General features: G+C 41.0%; 1 protein-coding gene and 1 long non-coding RNA gene across 3 annotated transcripts in view; one reads left to right on the top strand and one right to left on the bottom strand.

Annotated features, from left to right (window-relative positions):
- Positions 1-13,165, top strand: part of LOC126094676 (uncharacterized) — a 261,576-nt gene extending 248,411 nt beyond the window's left edge. For both annotated transcript variants that reach the window (XM_049909190.1, XM_049909200.1), the window contains one exon: positions 12,977-13,165. In XM_049909190.1, the coding sequence (XP_049765147.1) occupies positions 12,977-13,040 (64 nt within the window). In that variant the 3' untranslated portion in view covers positions 13,041-13,165. The remainder of the gene's footprint in view (positions 1-12,976) is intronic.
- A 904-nt stretch (positions 13,166-14,069) lies between these two features.
- The window catches only part of LOC126094712 (uncharacterized), a 77,709-nt gene continuing 69,577 nt past the window's right edge, over positions 14,070-22,201 (bottom strand). The window contains exons 3-4 of the long non-coding RNA XR_007521862.1: positions 16,988-17,093; positions 14,070-14,473 (exon numbers count right to left, since the gene is read on the bottom strand). This is a non-coding gene — a long non-coding RNA (uncharacterized LOC126094712). The remainder of the gene's footprint in view (positions 14,474-16,987; positions 17,094-22,201) is intronic.

The following is a 22,201-nucleotide window of genomic DNA, read 5'->3' on the forward strand; positions in this document are numbered from 1 at the left end:
GAGAATGAAAGTACGCGTGATATGCATTCAATACTGTTTTCTCACTACAGCATGATTTTAATGAACAAAGAAGATAACATGTTTTGCTCAGTTCTGCATTGAGACATTCAATATGCTTATTCCATCTGATGTTACTCTGCAGCCAAAGTCCTAAGAATTTGGTTTCAGTACTGTTACCAACTGGTTCGTCATTGATAGAGACTGATGGGATAAACATGTCCTTGTTAGGAACATTGTGGAATTTTAGAGCAACGGTTTTCTTACTGTTTATTACAAGCTGATTACTCTGTGCCCAGCTGCTAAGTTGTTTCGTGACCGTGTTTACTGTCTGCTGTAACTGTTCATCGTCGTCTCCTTTTAGTAGAATCGTGGTGTCATCTGCAAATACGATTGATTTGTGTGCATCAATATTTAAGCTTAGATTATTTATGTACAGAAGAAACAGAAGGGGTCCCAATACGGATCCTTGGGGTACACCACATTTTATTTGTTTATAGTCAGATAAGTGATTAGATACAGTTTTTAGTTCAATATTTGTGTGCTTGACGCACACTGCCTGCATACGATTTGTCAGGAAGGAACTGATCCACTTGTTGGACAGACCTCGAATACCATATCTTTCTAGCTTTGATAGCAGAATTTTATGGTTCACCATGTCAAAAGCTTTTGACAAGTCAATAAAGACTCCTATTGTTTCCTGTTTTTTGTCCAACAGGTTTAGGATGGAATTGATGCACTCATAGACAGCAGTTGTCGTTGACCTCTTATTTCTGAATCCATGTTGTTCATTACATAGGATGCTGTTTTTATTTATAAATTTCATAAGTTTCTCATACATAACTTTTTCCAGTACTTTAGAGATGCAGGAGGAAATTGTGATGGGTCTGTAGTTATTTACATTGTCTTTATCCCCTTTTTTAAATACAGGAATAACTTTTGATGTTTTTAACACATCAGGGAAAGTGCCTGCCTGAAGTGAGCAGTCGCATAAATGTGTGAGTACTTCAATTAGGTTTGATGCGCTCTTCTTTAACATTGTTGCAGGTATACCATCAATAACTGCCAATTTGGAATTTTTTAGTCCTTTTATTGCTTTAGCTACTTCATCTTGTGAAACAGAACTGATGTACATTGATCCTCTACATGTACTTATTTTATATTCATTTGCCTGGATGCTCTTAAAGTTTGATTGTAACATATTTTCAGCAACACCTGTGAAAAAGTTGTTAAATGTGTTAGCTACTTCTAAGGGGTTTGTTACTTTTTTATTTTTATGTGATAGTGTTATATTTTTCCAAGGTTGTCTGTATTCTCCACATTCTTTTTTTATAACACTCCACATAGCCTTTGATTTATTAGCTGAATTATAAATGATTTCATCATTATGCATTATTTTTGCTGCTTTTATTACTTTTCTTAATATTTTGGAGTATTTTTTATAGTATGCGCGTACTACAGGTGAGGAATTTTTTGAGTTACATATTTCATGAAGTAGTCTTTTCTTCTGGCATGAAACCCTTATTCCCTTTGTGATCCAACTGTTTGTTCTAGAGTTTCCCTGTATGGTTAATGTTTTCAGTGGGAATGCAAGTTCAAAGAAATGGGTTAATGTATCAATGAAAGTGTCGAATTTTTCATTTATATCGTTCATTTTGTACACTCCTAGCCATTTTTCTTTCTGTAATAAGTTGTTGAAGTAGTTCACATTATGCTGATTATAACTTCGATATGCTGTTCTAAAAGACATGTTGTTAATAATACTGCCTTGTACTTTTATGCTTAATATTTGAGCAAGATGATCACTAAAACCTGCATTGAAAATTTTTAGTGAGGTGTTGTGTAAACTCTTCTTTACTAGAAACTGATCAAGAGCTGTTTGACAAGTTTCTGATACTCAGGTAGCTGCTTTTACTTCAGCCATTAAATTGTAGGACGTTGCAAGGTTCAAAATGGTCTCCCTATTTCCACTATTCGTGAGGAAGTCAATATTGAAGTCACCACAGATTATCAATTCACAATCCATTTTATTTACTTTATTTAGCAATGACTCCATTTTGTTTAAGAAAAGTTCAAAATTCCCGGACGGTGATCGGTAAACTGTAGCAATAACCAGGTTGAACTGAGTAATTTTTATAGCTGCAATTTCATAATCCTTTTCGACATTTGCCCTAGTTAAGTCAGGTAGTGTAATAAAATCTACATTATCCTTTGTGTAAATTGCTACCCCACCCTGTTTGCTGTTATTCCTGCAGTAGTAAGCAGCCAAGACAAATTTGTTTATTTTCGTATTCTGGATTAATTCTGGGTTAAGCCAGTGCTCTGAAATGCATAACACTGAGATATCATTAAGTTCATGTGTTAATAGAACGTTAATTTCATCGATCTTATTACGCAGGGATTGCACATTATGGTGATAAATTTTTAGTTCGGGCGTATTCACGATTTGGTAATTGGGAATCATATTTACAGCATCACATACCTCTAGTTTAAATTAGGAACGTCAGCAGCGTTGTATTTTCGTTCTTCTTTCTTGTTTATTTTGTTTTCCTCGCTGTTGGAAGGATGTTCAGGAAGCTGATAAATTGTTCTATCCCTTACAAGTCTTTCTTTGATTATTTCACTAACACGATCACAAACAAATCTTTTCCCATCATAGTTCAAATGCATTCCATGCTTCGTGTGCAGATTTCCATGTAGCTTGCTTATATCCAGTACATCGCACTTAGTGTATTGAGAACACAGTTTCCTTATTTTAATGTTTGTTTTCCGAATTTCTTTGTTTACACACGAATTATAAATCAGATCATGCCTATGAGGAAGTTTGGCAACTACTGTGTTTCTGCATTTATTGGCTTGTAAAAAATTCTGTAGCGTTTTCACGCAAACCTCTGCTTCATTTTTTGCCACATCGTTTGAACCCATTATACAGACGATAAAGTCATTTTCTTGCATTAATTTCGTCTGAGAGTTAATGTCTACAACATTTTTACATCCCGCTCCCGGTTTCACTACACTAGTCACTGCTATGTCGCGATTTTTCTCACGGAGCATGCTGGATAGATTCAGAGACAGAGAGAGAGCCACCTGTGAAATGACATGTCATGTACCAGCTGTTATGTAAATACTGTCTGGCCATCTACATTGGTATGACACCACCAAGTTATCATTTAGGACAAATGGGCATGGACAGAATTGTATAATGGCAACACACAATATATCTTGTTGCAGAGCATGCTTTACAACATGACAGTCGTGATCTCAGTGCCTGATTCACCACACATGCCATCTAGATTTTTCCCCCAGACACCAGTTTCTCAGAATTCCACAGATGGGAACTGGTGTCACAACATGGCCTTGGTTCTCACCAATCACTTGGCCTTAATTTATGTAATTATTTTATTTTATTTCCTTAGTCTCAACATTTCTTCTCTGTAACTGTTCCTCTCTTGATTCCCTTTTAGTTTTCTGTATCTTTTATTTCTTACTATCTAAATTTTCCTGCCCCATACCTCCACCATATATAAAGCACTTAGATTTCTGTTCTTATTAACTGTTGTACAATGTTTTAGCAGTAATCTCTGTCTCATGTATTACTGTACCTTCCACCTTTAAGATTTCAGGTTTTCAAAGCCCATCCAGTGCAGTTGACAACAATTAATCTTTCCATCTCAACCCGCTTGGGGTTCCGGGTGACTTTTCCAAACTCTGTCCATTTGCTAAACTTTGCCAGGCCTTTTCCTTCATCCCTCTTCCTTCTCCTTCAACCCTTCTGCCAGAAGAGGGAGTTACTGGCTCAGAAAGCTTGCACATTGCTTTAATCTCTATGTGTGTTCTCTCCTGCTGCACTTGGTAAATAGACTTTTTTTATCTATCAAATTGTATTATCTGGACTGTAGTAGGACTTGATATGGAGGATGTGGATGACATCTCTGTGGTTTTGTCTTCTTGGTGATGGGTCATAATCCTTGATTTCTTATGTGATGTCTGACAAGTGACAAAGCATATCATACATCGTAAAATAACACTTTAGTAACTTTTCTGATAGTCCTACTTACTGCATAGGTGTAAAAGTCCAAACCAAGTCTCCTCGGCTGTATCTCACTGCCCAGTGCTTGGCATTGTAGTGCTGTCATCCAGGGATAATAATGTGAACAAGCTGCCTGCGTGTTCAGTCCTGGTCATGAGCTGTTTCGCGTAATGATTGTGATTATTGTCCAGTTTGAATGAGCAGTCTATCTGTTGCCTTGCGACCATGAAGCAGAAAAAGCAGTGTGAAGCCTGTAGTGTCTTGCTTCGCTGTGTTTTATGCAAATGTCACATCAGGCAGTATTTCATCCTTCATCCCAGTGTCCCTGTTCTACATCAGCATATACTGAGAACATATCTGCCTGCAACATATTAAAGTGTTCTTTCAGGCTATTTATATGTGACTGGTAAACAGTTGTCAGACTGTGGCTGACATCGCAACATGAAATTACCTCTGATACCAATCTTGACTAAAAAAACTTTTCCATGATCAGAGATCATCATGTGGGGTGCTCCAAGCTTCAAAATGATGTCTGCCACAAGGAACTTTCCAGTTTCCATAGCTTCAGTAGTCAGCACAGACTTACTGACAGCGTAGCAGGTGAGGCAGTCAGTGCAGACTGTTTCCATCAATTCCCGTTTGTCAACTTTGGGAACTCCCCCAAGAAGCCAATTCCAATTTGATGAAATTTCCTCCCTGGGGAGTTATTGCAGGCAGCTTTAGTACTAGGCAGGAGGTTTGCATGTCTCAGTATCACTGAGAGCTATGTCGGCAGTAGCATAGCTACTGGCAGGGTCACACAAGCCAGACAGGCCACAGCGAAGGAGCCTGACAAAGGGAAGGGAGGGTCTCAAGGTGTTTTCCCAGTGAGCTCTACCAGAAATGGTTGGATATGGGCATGGCAACCCCGGTTCCTGAGTTGGGGACTGGCTATTTGCCACTCCAGGGACCATTGTTAGATGCAGAGTGGAATGTTGTGTGTTTCACAAGAACAGGGGCATCGTGGACCATGAGTAAGGTACTCACCCCCCCTCCCCCCCCCCCCCCTCCTGCCCCATATATATAATCTCTGTGTGATGATTGGCTGTTGGGGTGAAATAGTCTCTAGTGGGCAACCTCTGGGCCACCTGCTACACCCCAGTTGTATAAGGCTTCCTCAGGCATGTGGGGCCCTGTGTAGCTCAACATTTGTATTACTTGCAGCTCTTGGGATACCTATGGAGTGACCTCAATTCACATCTATTTATGACAGGATGGATGTGCTGTTAGGTAGTACCTACACCCAACAAAGAGAGCTCACTTGGTCAGTCGATCCAAGAAGAAGTCCTGGGATTATAGTAACAGGGTATTAGTCTGCAGTAACACTTTCATTGCAATCTAGAGGACAGAGGGAGTCTTGAGGAAGTCTCCTCTTTGTATATTCAAAAGGTGATATTGCTGGGTCCTTAAAAAGAGTTAAATGACGTTTTAATGGAAGCTTCTCATTGAAACTGCCACATCAAACCAAGTATCTAAGGTTCCGAGATGCAAGGCCTTAGGTGAATATCCTGTTGAGGTTGAGTTTCATAACACTCTTAACTTCTGTAAAGGCAGGGTTACCTGCTGCAATATAATGGAGATGGACGCTGAGGAGTTACATGAAGAATAAAAAAATACGGGTGTCTTATAAGTACAGAAGTATATGTGGAGAGTCAATGGCATACTGGAAAAAACTGCAACATTCATTCTAACAATCAACACTCTGGAATTGCCTGAAGATATTCTTGCAGGCTTTATCTGTCTTAAGGTTCGCCCATTTGTTCCCAAATCATTGCAGTGCTTCAAATGTCAAAGATTTAGTCATACCACTATGGCATGTAATGGGTAATGGGAGGACAGGCAACTCTTGTACCCTTCCTCCAAAATGTGTAATCTGCTCAAGGGATCACCCAGTATGGTACAGGAAGTGTCAGCCTCTGGTGTTTGCTACTTCTTTTCCATTGGCCCACATGAAGCCATTTGCCAAGTGTCATGACTCCACACAAACCCAGACTATAGATTCATGTACGAGTACATGCACTTGTCAGAGTACCTGTGGGGGAAAAGCTCCACTTGAACCTAAAATCATTCGGAAGCCGTCGATGATGGGACATCGACCACCTACCAGTGCACGCTATCGGAAGCCTACTAAGCTGTCCTCACTACCCACAAGCAACTCCTCCCGTAAATAAGGAAAAACATCACACAAAAAGTCATTTGAAACTGAAAAAAGTACCGGCAAAACCAGCGAACTCCCTTTCTGGTGGTGATTTTTCTGTTGAGAACACTTGGTATCCAGATGGGGAACCAGAGAGCTGGGCACCATCTGTTGTGCCCCCATGACTTCTGAGGTAAATTACCGCCGAGGAAGAAGGATAAGGACAACCATCGCTCATCAGTGGTTGCCACAGGGACTTTCCTATTGCTCTGAAACTTAAATGAATACTGATCGCATTTGGAAGAACTACAGCTTCCGGACCAGGAAAGACAGTTCTACATCTGGTTACAAGAAACTAATTTTAAAGTAACCAACACACCCGCATTATGGGGCTACCACCCATAAAATGTTACTGGGGACAGGATTAAGGCTGGAGTGACTGTTTTCATTCCTGACAGGTACCACCACTCTCTTTCCCTCTTACCCTGGCCATACAAATAGTTGCAGTGGAAGTTTTCTCACCAGTTGAAATCACAGTGTGTTCTTTGTATCTTTCACCTCATGATCTGTTGGATGCAGATGCACTGACAGACCTCATCTGGGCACTCCCCCACACTCATTCCACCTTGTGGGTGACTTCCATGCACACAATGTGCTGTTGGATGTGGTTGCCACTTGCTGCAGGGGTCGAATTATCAAGCACCTCTTCCACTCAGAGAATCTCTGCCTTTTGAGCTCTGGTCAAATGACACACTTCTCTACAGCTCAGGGTCATCTTCAGCCACTGACCTTCGTTTTTTGCTCCTCAGCTATTTTAGTCTCAGTTTGGTGATAAGTGGTCACAGATTTGCATTCAGTGACTACTTTCTGGTGTAGATTCATTGGCTGACTCAAATGGTGATCAACAGGAGACCATGAGGATGAATGGCCCAAAGGGCAAATTCGTTGCGATACTGTCACGAGGCCATCTTTGAATAACAGGATTGTGCCCAGGAGATGGTGAATTGTCACCTGTGTGAGCCAATGAGCTGCCACAGATTCCATTCCCCAGTCTAGCAAACTATCTCAGACAACAGCTTGTCCCTTGGTGGAATGATGAATGTCACTCAGCAATCAGATCCAGGTGCACAACTTTGCCAAAATTCAGACACCGAGATCTCAAGAGAGGTGAGTGATAAGAAAATGGAAGAGGAACTCCTGGAAGGACTTCCATTAATTGGTCCACTTCCACTGCACAAGTTTGGGACTCAATAAGGTGGATTTCAGGCAAGGGTGGTACATCTCCCCTTATGGCCTTGTTCAAAAATGGGGTCATGGTGGACGCATCTACAAACATGGCTCAGGTTTTAGCTGAACACTTTCTTACTGTCATGGTGTCATCCAAACAGACTCCTGTTGAGATGAGAGGGCTCCATTTCGTCTCATGAAATGAGGAGCTCTGCCATATGCTATTCACCATGTGGGAATTGGAATCAGCTGTGTCCACACCAGAGACAGTGATCCTATTTTACAGACATAAGACACACTTTTTTCTTTGAATAATTACCTCCAAAATTCAGGTGCATCTTATACTCGTAATTAATATAAAAATGTCCAATGTTTGGTTTAAAATTCCCACCTATCTTAAAAATGGCTTTATATTCGATGCCATGGGAAACCTATCTCTATTGGCTGCACTGGATTCAACTGGAATTAGCAGTGCACCAATGTGTTGAACATGAGTTGTGGAGATTCACAAGTTTGCTAACACTGTCTGCCTCCTGCCCCGCCACCACAAACCCAGAACACTGTTTAGCCTGTAATGTGTCATTGCTGTCTATGGTGCCAGTGAACTTGAATTCAAAGTGATTTGTGTTATTGGAAACAGTACAATATTTTTGTTAGTACTTACGAAGTATTTAGGAACCAAGGAGATGATTCACCAAAAGGCAGAAGCGCTGCATTGTTGATAGATACAAAAACAAAAGGTACAGAGATTGGCTAGGTTTCAGGATATACTTCCTTTTTCAAGCGTGTAGGAAAAACATGAATGCGCGCGCGCGCACACACACACACACACACACACACACACCTCTGTCCCCCTACATTGTGCTCAGTTGACTGTCAGCTCTTTCGTGGTCCATTGTGAGTATACGGGAGTGCGGTGGGTGTGGTGGGATGGGGTTGAGGGATGGAGAGAGTTGGGAGGGGGTTGGGGGGGAGGAGGGGAGTGTCTAATGGCTGTTGGGAGAATGAGGAGCTGTCTGTGGGCTAGCTAGGGGTACAGGTGGAGGGGGACAGGCGGCAGATGGCAGGGCATGTGATTTAATAGACTAGGGTATGAGATGACAACTCACAACTATTTTAAGTGGTGCTCCCCCACCACTTTGTGGTTACTGCCCTCAACCTTTGACAGTTTGCCATTTCCTGACAGAATGCCCTTTTTTTAACCACTTATGTTCTGATTTATGTTTTCCATCTGATTTACTAGCCATTTTAGGGAACGATGCGTGGGCTGTCACGCGCATTTTACTTTTTTATCCATCAAAGCAATATGGCAAAGGATATTTAACCTTTAGTTCAGGAGCTCTGTTTCTCTATGGCATATTTTATGGATCCTTCTCAAAGTTCCTGTTTTTAGTTGCCTTTCCTCCTGTCGATTGGGCTTAACATGTAGTAATTTTTAACTCCTTTTTTTGTCATCATGTTCTATGGTTCTGACATGGTCATGGTTGCATATGATCCTAGTTGTTTTTATGCCCTTAAAATAAAAGCACACAACTAGGGCGGGTATATGGCACTGCGCGCGCGCACACACACACACACACACACACACACACACACACTACTGTGGCGGGGGCGGGGGGTCAATGACCTACTTACAGGAGTGAAGGATGTGCTGTAAGATTTCAATGCTTCACAACCCGTGCCATTTCGACCCTCCCCACCACCACTAGCTTTTCTGAGCTGCCAGATGGGAACTATCCTTACAGCACATCCTTGTCTCCCATTATCTTCCTGGCCTAATCCTAAGATAACTCATTGCCCCCACCTCCCACATTACAGAGAGAGAGAGAGAGAGAGAGTGAGTGAGTGAGTGAGTGAGTGAGTGTGTGTGTGTGTGTGTGTGTGTGTGTGCACACGCGCGCGCACCTTTAACCTTTAAGCTTTACGCAGTACAAGAAAACTTGTGCTCCAGATTATGTTTGTAAAACTCTGTTTTCTTCAATTTTAAGTATGTATTGTAGTTTTATCATTGTTTATACGAGTGGATCCCAGCAAGAGAATGCTCTTGGTTGTTCAGTTGCTTTTCGTGGTAGAGTTTTCAAAGTGCATCTTCTGAACAATTTACAAATTATGATGCGGAGGAGTTACATGGCATTTTGATGGCACTGGAGTGTATTCACAGGCATAATAGTACAAGGTTTCTTGTTCGTTCTGACTCACTCAATGTGCTATAAGCGGTCCACAAAATGTATCTGGTAGAGCAGTTGATCAGCTTGTCCACGAGTTTTTACATGGCTCCGAAACCTTGGCAAGGAGGTGGTCTTTTGCTGGGACCCTGACACATTGGGATCTGACAAGTATTGGAGGCAAGTGTCACATATTGTTAATGACAGACAGCTTCAAACCAGGCAGGAAGTCAATGGACATCCAGCTCAACTATTTTCCAAGTAAACACTGTGAGGGCAAATGCATTCAGTGAACATTTGGAGTCAGGTGCTTTGCAAGATGCCATAACTTACAGCAGCACACAAATCTGAATGTCTTCATGGACCAAGCAACGCAGAAATTGAACAGTAGCTGACTGGAACCATGTTGTATGGTCCGATGAGTCACGATTTGCCATTTTTCAAATTATGCACAACATCAAGTTCATCAAAAGCCCAATGAGATGTTTAACCTGCAGTGTGTGGAGGGTGTAGGTCAGGCAGAAGATGGTTGTGTGATGTTTTGATTTTTATTTTCCCCCAGCACAATGACTTGGGCTCATTCATTCAGTTTACTATAAACACGGACCAGTGTGGCATAGGGTTGCACTTTCTTCTACATCTCTCGACTTTAAAGATGACAACAGATGTACTGAAAGGACAGCACGTGCATTCTTGGTTTTACAAATGCTCAGTTACCCTATTGCACATAATCTGTCCACTAAATCTCTTGTTCTTAACCACACAGAAGTGCATTACTATATGGGACTGCAGATGGAAATACCAGTCAGCATTCCTGCAATTTTGTAGCTGTGCTGTGCTAACCGTCAATCAGCCAGCTGGATATGGCATAACTGAGACTTGCTTTCTCACAAAATTTGTCAAACTTTGTGTCTCCATGACTGGTGAATGGTACTGCACAATGCTGGGGAAATTACAGTGTGCAATTAAGGCAAAACCTCTGGGAAGTTCTGTATTGGTCAGAGTTCAACCCAAGGTACTTGTCAATCTGGGAGGCCACGCTTATCCATTCAAGGAACCTTTTCAACTTGTGTCAATGGGATGATTGCCTCAGTGCTCACTGTTATTTTGCGTGATTGGCATACTGTTTCTGGACTGTGTGGCCTTAGAATGGAAACTTTTTGATTGCCCCATGCGTACGAGGTCTGTTTAAAAAATTCCCCAGAACATTTGTAATTTTGCACCAGTGGTGTGTTGGAGCAAAATGTGGTTGGCATCCCTGCACACACCTGTGTTTAATGTATAACTCCGGAAGTTTCATTATTGTATGTCTGTTAGTTCTTGTTCAGTGCTGCATTGAGTGGAACATCGCACGGTTTGCGAATTTCAAGATAGCAGAGTTAGAGGAGCAAGGTGTCTGCATTAAATTTTGCTTGGAACTCACAAAAACCTTTATAGAGACTCACCAAATGCAGAAAGCCTACGGTGATGAATGCTTAAACCATACTTGGTATTACGAATGGTTCATCGGTTTAAGAAAGGCCAGATGAAAGTTAAAAATGAATGCTCATTCAGGAACATCAACGAATTGCACTTGGCAATGGAAAATTGATTGTCTGAGAGATTGCAGAAGAATGTAACATTTCAGCTGGATCATGCCATGAAATCCTAACACAGCATCTTGGAATGCATCATGTTGCCACCAAGTTCATCCCACAGCCCATGAGTCACGACCAGAAAGAACGGCGCCTCGCAATCTGTGAAGAGCTTTTGGGTTGTGCAAATGAGAATGAGATGTTCCTTTAGAGAATCATAATTGGTGTTCAGACATGAATCTACAGTTATGATGTTGAGACTAAGGTTCAGTATTCACAGTGGGTCAGGAAAGGATCTCCAAGACTAAAAAAAGCTCATCAGGTTAGGTCAAGTGTCAAAGCCATGCTGATAGTTTTCTTTGACTTTGAAGGATTAGTTCATCATGAATTCATGCCACAGGGACAAACTGTTAATCGATGGTACTATCAGGGTGTGTCACGATGCCTGTTAGAAGGAAATAGCCGGAAATGTGACAATTCCTGAGGCTTGCATCACGATAATGCTCCTGCACATTCACCCCTGTTGGTGCGTGACTAAAGCACAAAAAAATTAAACCGCTGTGCCACCTCATACTCTCTACTCACCAGACTTGGCCCTTGTAGAGACTTTTTTATTTCCAAAGTTGGAAACACCATCGAAAGGACAAAGATTTGCATCGATAAAAGAATATTCGCAGACAGCGCTTTGCACAACACAGCAAGAAGCATATAAGACTGCTTCTGGAAGGGGAAACTGCATCAAGAGCTGTATGTCGGTTGTGGAGGAGAGTATTTTGAGGGAGCCCATGCACAATAAGTAAAAGGTAATCGTAGAAAAATTTTGTGGACAAATTTCCAGAATTTTTTGAACAGACCTCCTATATTACTTTCAAATCTATTATGTTTACACATTGCATTGATAGTGAGGAATGCTTTTAGTTCATCTCTGAATGTGTATAAGTTAGTTATGTTGTGATTTATATGGATTGTAGCAGATATATAAACTCCTTTTGCGTTTATGTGTTAATTGTTGTCTTTTTATCATGGCTGTCAATGCCACAATGTCTTAAAAAGGGATTGGTTTTCCTTATGTGACAATTAACAGCATTTTATGTACAGGCACACAAATTTAAATCTTATGGGCATTTGAAGATAGTGGTTCTGTCTGTGGATCACTTCAGTTGTTTAAATTCTCATGGTTGGCATTTACAGTCATATAGAACTTTTGAACAGACGACATATTCAGCATTAACTGTAGAATTATCTGTTTCACTATTCACTTAAGGTTTACTGATATTTGTTTTAAGATGTTAACATTGTTAAAAAGGCTCAGATGTGGTAATGACAAGAACATGTGTCGGAGGATTTATAAAGATTGACTACCTTTGGCAGTATACCACTTAATAATGGCCTTAAGGCCAAAATTGCAATAGTAAAAATAAATGATTTCTACAGTCAACAGGAAATTGATTTCTTTTAAAAAATTTCAATTGTTGCTTTCCAGTCATGTCACCCAGCATGTATGTCTACTGATTTAGGATACTGACTGACACTTCCTTCCATTCGGAACGTGCAAGTTGTATCCCTGCTTTCCGTTGTACTGTATTTTCCTTTAATCTGGTGGAATTCAACAGTTTTACCAATAAATCAAATATTGTTTATTTTAGAGCTTATGATAATACAGCATTGTTCTAACACATTGTTTTCTTTCATTGCTTGAAGGATTTTAATAACCATACTGATTCTTTTGTAAAATATGTATTTGTTTTTCTTAAGTGGTCCACATTCATGAGGATAACATTACAAGAGATGAACTTCATTGTTTCAGGGCAAAACACTACAAAGGTGGTTACTCAGACTGGGAAGAGCACACAAAACCAAAAACCGGCTAGAAATGACAATTCGATATTAGTACATGTGAGACTCTGCAGGAATTTGCTTGAGAGGATAAAATGTTTCAGAGGATAAAATGTAGTGCTTTTTTCTATCTGCCTTAATAAAATGCAACTTTTCATTTTGTTGGTCTTTATAATAGAAGTTATATTACCTGCATCATTTACAGTTATCCTTTTTCCTAAACAAATTTTACAGCATTTGTAACAGAAAGATAAATGTATGCTTTATGTACTAAGAGCTTTCTATGTAACTGTTGAGTGTACGCTGTAAATGGACCAAAATCATTTCTGTAGTCTATTCTCCACCACTCCTTTGGTAAAACATCAGTCTGTAGTCATAAAGCGGAAAAACTTAAGGTATTGGATGGATAACGTACATAACACCACAATTTTGGTTTCATTTTTTGATTCATTATTCTCAGTGTTCTATTTTTCAGACAATGACCAGTTTATTAACTTTGTATGAAAAATAGCGCATAAACCATATTATCACTCACAAACAAACAAGAGTCCAGTGAAAGAATTCATCAGATAAATTGTAAAGTTGTTGAAGCACAAATTTAAGAACACTGTTCAAGAATCAATAATAGGCCTAAAAAGTCGCCTAAACATAGTGATTGTATGTGGCACAGAACATTGTTCATATTTACACAATACATCACTGAAAAAAATACCGTCTTGCAGAAAAAGACAACAACATTACTGAATTTGTGTGGACATCGATATGCATATTTACATGGAGAGATTGCAGATAGTTGTTGCATGAATGAACACCAGAAACAGATTTCACGTAAGTGTTAATCATTTACTCATTTAGCAGGGACTGTGTTAAACAGCAACAGCTACTTGCTAGCTGCAGACTATTTTGGGAGAACAAACAGTGGAAACTCCAGGCTGGAATGCCACCATACAGATGACCTGCTGAGTTGCAGACAGGCACAACAAAAAGACTGTTACACACATTATAGCTTTGGGCCAAAGCCTTCTTGTGCAAAGCAAACAGGCATGTGTGCACCCCCCCCCCCCTCCCACACACGCACAAGGAAGCACACCTTACCCACACATGGCTGCTACCACTGGCATTGAAGGCTGTTCTGTTCTTTGTTTTAAGCAACTTGCCCCACAATTTGATTCATATTGTGAGAACATTCTCAAGTGAAGCATATTCTCTGATTCACTTTATTCTTGCAAACCTGGGAATGTTCATTGAAAATTTGAGTATAAACCATATTCTCTGTTTTATTCGTATGACCCAATGGCTGCATCATGATCAGGCAGGAGCAGTGACAATGACGGCAGTGTGGACTGGCAGCAGCATGTGGATGCAGTGGAACAGCAAAGAAAAGCTGCTATACCAGCAGGCATTGGTGTGGTCAGTGGCAGCCCATGATGACTGCAGCATGGACTGCAGTGGCACATACTTGGCAACTCTGTGAAAAGTAATGCAAACATTAGCATCCTGGATGTGTGCAGCAGAGACTGCAGCAGAAAATATGACGGCATGAAATTGGCATTTACTCTGTGTATTGCACATTACTGTGGCCTTCTGCTGTAAGGAACATATACCTACGGACAATGATTGCACTGCTAAGCCTGTAGCTCAGAGCTCCGATACAGGCTTAAATATTTACTGCTATACGCTACATTCACCTATGCACAATGATTGCACTGCTAAGTCTGCTCAGAGCTCCCTCACAGACTATTCAAAGGCCTAAACATTTACTGCGACACCCAATCTCGAACTAGATCATGGAATGGGACGCAGATTACAGTTCTATTCTGGATGAGCCTGCCCCATTGCAACGTAACATGTTACTGCTGATTATTCACTGATGAGACCAACCAATAGTGATGTGTCTGATACTACTCCCAGTAGCTAAGTACATAACCATTTATACATTTCATGGCTCAACTATTGGTCTAGGGGCTGGCTGTGTCCCATTGCATTGTATCCTGTATAAATTCAATAATAATAATCCAGTCAGATGAAATTTTCACCCTGCAGTGGAGTGTGCACTGATATGAAACTTCCTGGCAGATTAAAACTGTGTGCTGGACTGACTCAAACTAGGGATCTTTGCCGAACTAGGGATCTTTGCCTGCCCCAGGCAAGCACTCTACCTTCAAAGTCCTGAGTTCGAGTCTTGGCCCGGCACACAGTTTTAATCTACCAAGAGGCAGAGTGAAAAGTTCATTCCAGAAATAACTCCCAGACTGTGGCTAAGCCATGTCTCTGCAATAACTTTTCTTTCAGGAGTGCTGTTCACGCGAGTTTCACAGGAGAACTTTTGTTAAATTTGGAAGGTAGAAGAAAAGGTGCTTCCAGAAGTGAAGCTATAAGGAAGGGTCTTGAGTTGTGCTTGGGTATCTCAGATGCTAGATTACTTGCCTGCGAAAAGCAAAGGTCCCGAGTTCAAATCTTGGTCGGCCACACAGTTCTACTCTGCCAAAAAGTTTCAATACTCCAGCCTATCAAACAGTCAATGAACAGTTAAAAGCACAATTAAATATGAAACATCAAATAAGAAACTGGAAATCGTCTGTTGGGACAGCGATGTTTGCTAATACTGATTTTGACTTAACTTTAATTTTATTACGGTCAACAAACACATTCCCTAAATTGGCAGCTGTACAGAGATTAATATCCACAATAATTAAACATGATTTTAGTATAGCGGTGCAAGAACACAGTTAGTTCCTATGTAGGCAATGTTTTACTTGAGCAGTGGTGTGGTCCAGTACTTGCTAATGCCAATTAATTCCCCACATGTATTTAGTTTACACATGCTACTGAATAACAGAGTCTCATAAGAAGATCAGTACAATTGTTCACGCTAACTCACAATGAATAAAATGTATTTCCACAATTGCAAACTATTTTACCACAAATGAATAAGGTCAAACTGCCTATCACATTGTCACAGACTAACACCGGAGGCATTTAGGCAGCACAGTTATTACACTTAACAAGGACCTTAAAACTGCCCTTCTCTCTTCTTCCTCAACTTGGTCACTTGACCACTTCTTGAGTCATGTTAGCTCTTAAGTGCTAGAACACCATTTCAAATTATAAGAGTCAGTCAAATGAAAATGAGACAGATTCAAAAAAAGATAACTAACCTGTTAATTATTTCAAAAGTAATCCTCATAACTTTCAATACATTTATCCCACTGTGAGACAAGATGGTCAATGCCTTCATGGAAAAATGTTTGTGGTAGCCTATGGGACCATGATTGTACCTAGACGTGCACCTCTTCATCCAAAGCAAGTCAATGGCCAAGAACATGTTCCTCCAGGGATCCAAAAATATGGAAATCATATGAGGGATTCTTCATACCTCGCATTACAGCTTTAGTCAAATGACACATTCACAACAGAATTTCTTACCAACACTTATAAATAAAAAGCAATAATATAAACTATTTATGCAAAGGCAAATCTTGTTGTGTAATTGTGGTGGACTCTCTGTTTCGGTACACCACCATTATGGTATGATGTTTTTTGTTTATAAGAAATTCCTCATTTGTTTAATAGTAGCAGTATGTCAGGTGAGCTCATTCTACAACTGTCTTTACTCTCCTTTTATATGGCATGTTATTTGTTTATGAAACTTGTGCAGTCATGAATATTTTTTATTCTAAACCATATTATACAGTGTGTCCCAAAACTGTATACACTCTTTTCAGGACTGTAACACTAGTATTTCTTAAGACACAAAAAATTCAAAATATTGCAAACAAACATAGAAACCAGCCATTTATTGCAAGTGACAAAATTTTTGGCCATCATTGCAGTTTGTATTTTGGCACATTCATTTTCAAAGGCTGCTTTTAACTCATTGATAGAAGTTGGTCTTGTGCTATATGCATTGTACTTCATATGCCCCCACAGAAAAAATATAATAGGGTCAAATCTGGGAGACCTGAAGTGTACTCGGTACTACCTCTTTGTCCTATCCATCTGTCCAGTAGGTGTTCATCAAAGTAGGCCCTTACATCGCAATGGTATTGGGGAAATGCTCCGTCCTGCTGTAAATACCATTCTCCATCCTGAAACATCAATTCAAGACATAGCATGGTGTATTCTTATAGTAAGTTCAGGTAATTTTCGTCAGTCACTCTACACTGATAAATGCACCACACTAACTATTGGTATGTTCACAAGGTGTTTGAATGTCACGTGAGTATTCTCAGCTGCCAAATAGGTACAAATGTGACGATTAATTGCATATCACCCCAAATGATCTTATAAGGATAATTTAAAAATATTATGAAAAGGATAGTTGCTACTCATTATATAGCAAATATGCTGAGTCACAGATAGGCACAATGAAAAGACTGTCGGAAAATGAGCTGTCGGCCAAAAAGGTTTTTGTCGAAAATACACACACACACACACACACACACACACACACACACACACACACACACAAACACAAGCACGCGCGCGCGCGCAACTCATGGTCACAATCTCCGACAGTTGAAGCCAGACTACAAGCAGCAGTGCATGATGGGAGAGGGAACCGAGTAAGGAGGAGGCTGGGGTGGAGAGAGGGAGAGATAGCAAAGTCCGGGTGGGGGACGATAAAGTAATGCTAGTGAGAGTGCACAGGGATAAAGTGGAGAGAGGGTAGGGCAGCAAGATGCAGTCGGGAGGTTAGACAGAGGATTGGTAAGAGGGGGGGGGGGGGTGTAAAAGGAGAGAAATAATAACACTGAATGTGTTGGCAGAATAGAGGGCCGCGTAGTGCTGTAATGGGAACAGGAAACGGACTAGATGCGTGGTTGAGGCCAGGAGGGATATGGGAACATAGGATATATTGCAGGGAGAGTTCCCATCTGCGTAATTCAGAAAAAAAAAACTTTGGTGGGAAGGATCCAGATGGCACAGCCTGTGAAGCATCATTAAATTGAAGAACATCATGTTGGGTGGCATGCTCGGCAACAGGGTGGTCCAGTGTTTTCTTGGCCACAGTTTGTAGTGTGTAGAACAGCGTTGCAGCTTAGCTTGTAGATCATGTGACTGGCTACACGGGTAGCCCTGACTTTGATAGGACAGATGGTTTTTGTGACTGAACTGGTGTAGGTGATCGTGGGAGGATGTATGGGACAGGTTTTGCACATCTAGGTCTATTAAAGTCATATGAGCCATGAGTCAATGGGTTGGGAGCAGGGGTTTTGTAGGGATGGATGAGGGTAGTTAAGTCAGTTACTTGTTCCATTGATCACTCTCACAGTAACTACTGTGTCAAGTACATAAGAAATGCACTCATGAATAAATATTTCTTTTTTAAGCTTACAATTTTTTTATCTACCCCACTCCCTTTATGGCACAAAATGCGTATATTATACCTATAGATTTATTTATACCTATAGATTTATTTATTCCTTTTCAAGAATTCATCTATGGTATAGAATGAGTTGTCAAGGAGATATGATTTCAGTTTCTTTCTGAAACTATTACTGCTGTCATTCAGACATTTTATTTCATATGGTAATTTATTGAAAAGTTTTACAGCAGCACATTTTACCCCTTTCTATGCCATATAGAGTTAGGTTCAGTGTCCAACGGAATACCATTGTGGGAGGGGTTGGAACGACAGTGGGTAGGAGATATCTCATTTCAGGGCAAGGTGAGAGGTAATCAAAACCCTGGCGGAGAAGGTGATTCAGTTGCTCCAGTCCTGGATGGTATTGAATCATGAGACAAATGCTCCTCTGTAGCAGGATGGTGGGACGTTGGTAGGTGACTGGGGAGATAAGGCATGGGAGATCTGTTTTTATACAAGGTTGGGAGGGCACTTCTAGTCTGTAAAGGCCTCAGTGAGAGCGTGTTTTTCGAGAGGGACCACTCGTCACTGCAGATGCGACAGCCATGGGTGGCTAGGCTGTATGGAAGGGACTTCTTGGTGTGGAATGGGTGGCAGCTGTCGATGTGCAAGTATTCCTGGTGGTTGGTAGGTTTGATATGGACAGAGGTACTGATGTAGCCATCTTTGAGATGGAAGTAAACATCTAGAAAAGTAGTTTGTTGGGCTGAGTAGAACCAGGTGAAGTGAATGGGAGAGAAGGTGTTGAGGTTTTGGAGAAATGTGGATAGGGTGTTCTCACCCTCAATCCAGATTACAAAGATGTCGTCAATGAATCTGAACCAGGTGAATAGGTTGGCAAAGCGTGGTGCCATGTGGGTGCCCATAGCCACTCTCCAAATTGTTTTGTAGGTAATTCCTTCAAAGGAGAAGTAATTGTGGGTGAGGATATAGTTGGTCATTCTAACTAGGAAGGAGGGTGTTGGTTTGGAATCCATCAGGCAATGGGAAAGGTAGTGTTCAATTGCAGTAAGGTCATGGGCATTAGGGATGTTAGTGTAAAGGGAGGTGACATTAAAAGTGACGAGCAGTCCACCGTAAGGCAAAGAAACAGGAACTGTGGAGTGTTGGTGGAGGAAATAGTTGGTATCTTTTCTGTAGGAGAGTAGGTTGCAGGTAATAGGCTGAAGATGTCGGTCTACGAGAGCAGAGATTCTCTAAGTGGGGGCACAGTAACTGGCCACAACGGGGCAATCCTGGGTGGTTGGTAGGACTGTGGCCAGTGGTAGGGGTGAGGAGACAGATGGACTCTGGGAAGAGGTTCTGGGATGGGCCTAAGGATTTGAGGAGAGACTGGAGGTCCTGCTGGATTTCTGGAACGGGGTCACTATAGCAGGGTTTATAAGTGAATGTGACAGCTGGCAGAATCCTTTTGCCAGGTAATCCTTGCAGTTCAAAATAATGGCTGTGAATCCTTTGGCAGTAGGCAGGATTATAAGGTCAGGACCAGCTTTTAGGTGCTGGATTGTGGTTCTTTCTGTGGATGTAAGGTTAGTGTGCATGTTGAGGGATTTAGGAAATGATGGTGAGGTAAGGATCGAGGGTAAGAAATTCTGAAAAGTTGACAGGCGTGATTTGGGGGTATGGGGGTGAATCAAGGTTAAACTGAGGAGTAAACTGAGTCAGACAGGGTTCAACATTGGTCTTTGTTTGAGTCTGATTGGTAGGATTGGTTGCAAAGAAGTGTTTCCCTGTAGGGACCGGATGAGAGAAGGTCTTTAAGTACTGCATGATTGAATTTGATAGTGGGGCAAAAGGTAAGGCCTTTGGATAGGACTGGTATTTCCACAGGGCTAAGGCTCTTGGGGTAATGGTTTGCTACTGTGTTTCGGGTCTGTTTAGGTTCTGGATTCTGTGTGGGTGGTGGGAGGGGTTTTGGAAGGTGGGGTAAATGTAGCAGATCTGCAAGACAGCGTTTATCATCTATGAGGGGATGTGGTGGAGGTTTGGAGGTTGTTGTAGAGGTGGTGGACAGTCGTAATCCAAGGTGGGAGTAGGAAGTGAGCAGGGTGGAGAGTTTTATGACTTGGCAATCTGCATGTTGGTCTAGTTCCTGGAGGGCAAGAGTTTCAATGTGTGCTAGGGGATCCAGGAATTTGGAATTGAATAGCAGGAGAATTTTACTGATGGAGAGAAGGTTTTGCAAGGAGGTTTGGGATTGACTGATGTGGTTTTACAGGACAATGTTGAATCGGAAAAGATGGAGGTCATTGTGGAAGGGAGGATGGCAGCTGAAGTTCGGTAATTTGATGGGAAGTCCATTTGGGGGGGAGGGGGGGTCCATGAGCCAAGTAGCAATGCAGGTACAGTGTGTGGGACTGGGTTCTCACTAGAGATAAGGAAGCTTTGCTGTATTGATGCAGATGGAAGGAGCAAGGATGCACGGTGGTGGAAAAAACGTGAAAAAAATGTAAATAAAGTAGAATTACATCCAAAAAATTAACAAACATGCACCCAAATAAGTGGGAAAACCCCCGGAAAGGGTGAAACGGATGAAATAATGGGAAACAAGATGAAATATGGGAGGAAGTCAATAGTGAACAGGGAAAACCATCTGAAATTGCCGCGAAGACACAAAGAGATCAAGGAAAAAATATATAAATAAAAGAATTTTCTAATGTGGGTTGCATGCCTGTAGTTGGGTGAGTGTGGAGAACGAGGACAGCAGATATGACTGGATTCGGTGGAATTAGTAGGTGCAAACTGTAATAGAGAGGAGACAGAGAAAGGGATGGGAAGGGGTTCGTAGGATGAGACAGAGACAGTGTTGCAGAGGAAAGGTGCAGGAAATAACATGTGGAAATATGAGAGAGTGACACAGGGAGAGTGAACAATTTCAAGGTATAGGATTAACGATATCGGTGGCTGTAATGTGGGACATAAGATGCTGCATCAACAATGCGCATGATCTTGGAGCCATCTGTTGTGCATGACTGAGATGGTTGATACAGTGTCACTCATAAATAGAGTGTGCAGTGCAGTTTGTAAGGTGACAAGACAAACACAGGAAAGAAGAGAAAAAAAGGACAGACACTGTGTGATGGTTTGCCTTCTTTATTTATTCGTTGACTGTCCTTGGTGTCGACGTCCTGCATTGCTACGCTGGCTGAAAAATTGGGTTTGTAATTCCGACACTGACTACTGTAAACAATGTAGCCAACAGGTGCACAGTTGTGTGTCACCGTACTTTAATTTCACTGTTTACAACCCCCCAATAATACACAGTTATTTGGCCAGTGCACTATTTTTTGAACATTCGATAAGCCTTATTAATAGTTTGCAGGCAAACCTACACATACTGCTACAATAGTTTACTACTGAACATCTACAAGCAGTAAAAACCTAACCACAAAGTTCACAGCTCTTGATGAATAGAAAGGTATGTTGGAGCAGACACTATCATTGTTTTAACACATGACCTAAGTGTGTAAAACTTATTTCACAGTTAAGTTGAAGCATTGTTGACTCGGGACCAAAAATTGGGCCCTTATATATCCTCACAAAAATAGGTGCTGAAACTACACATTGTTCGAAGTTTAATTTACAGAAATTACAATTAAAGCTTAACTCATTAAATTAAATGAATACATCGAAAAATTCCATCTTCGTAACAGTTTCTTCTACTACAAGAGTTAGGCTGAATTATTTGTTTAAATCATGAAATTAACATATATAGTTATGCAAACAATGCTTTTGATTAAACTGTTAATTACTTTGGAACTAATTAAGGATGGGCTTTGCTAACCTGTTTTTGAAGAGAGCCAAATAGATACTTTAAGATTATTAGTA

The sequence above is a fragment of the Schistocerca cancellata genome, chromosome 1, assembly GCF_023864275.1.
Source record: "Schistocerca cancellata isolate TAMUIC-IGC-003103 chromosome 1, iqSchCanc2.1, whole genome shotgun sequence".
NCBI lineage: Eukaryota > Metazoa > Arthropoda > Insecta > Orthoptera > Acrididae > Schistocerca > Schistocerca cancellata.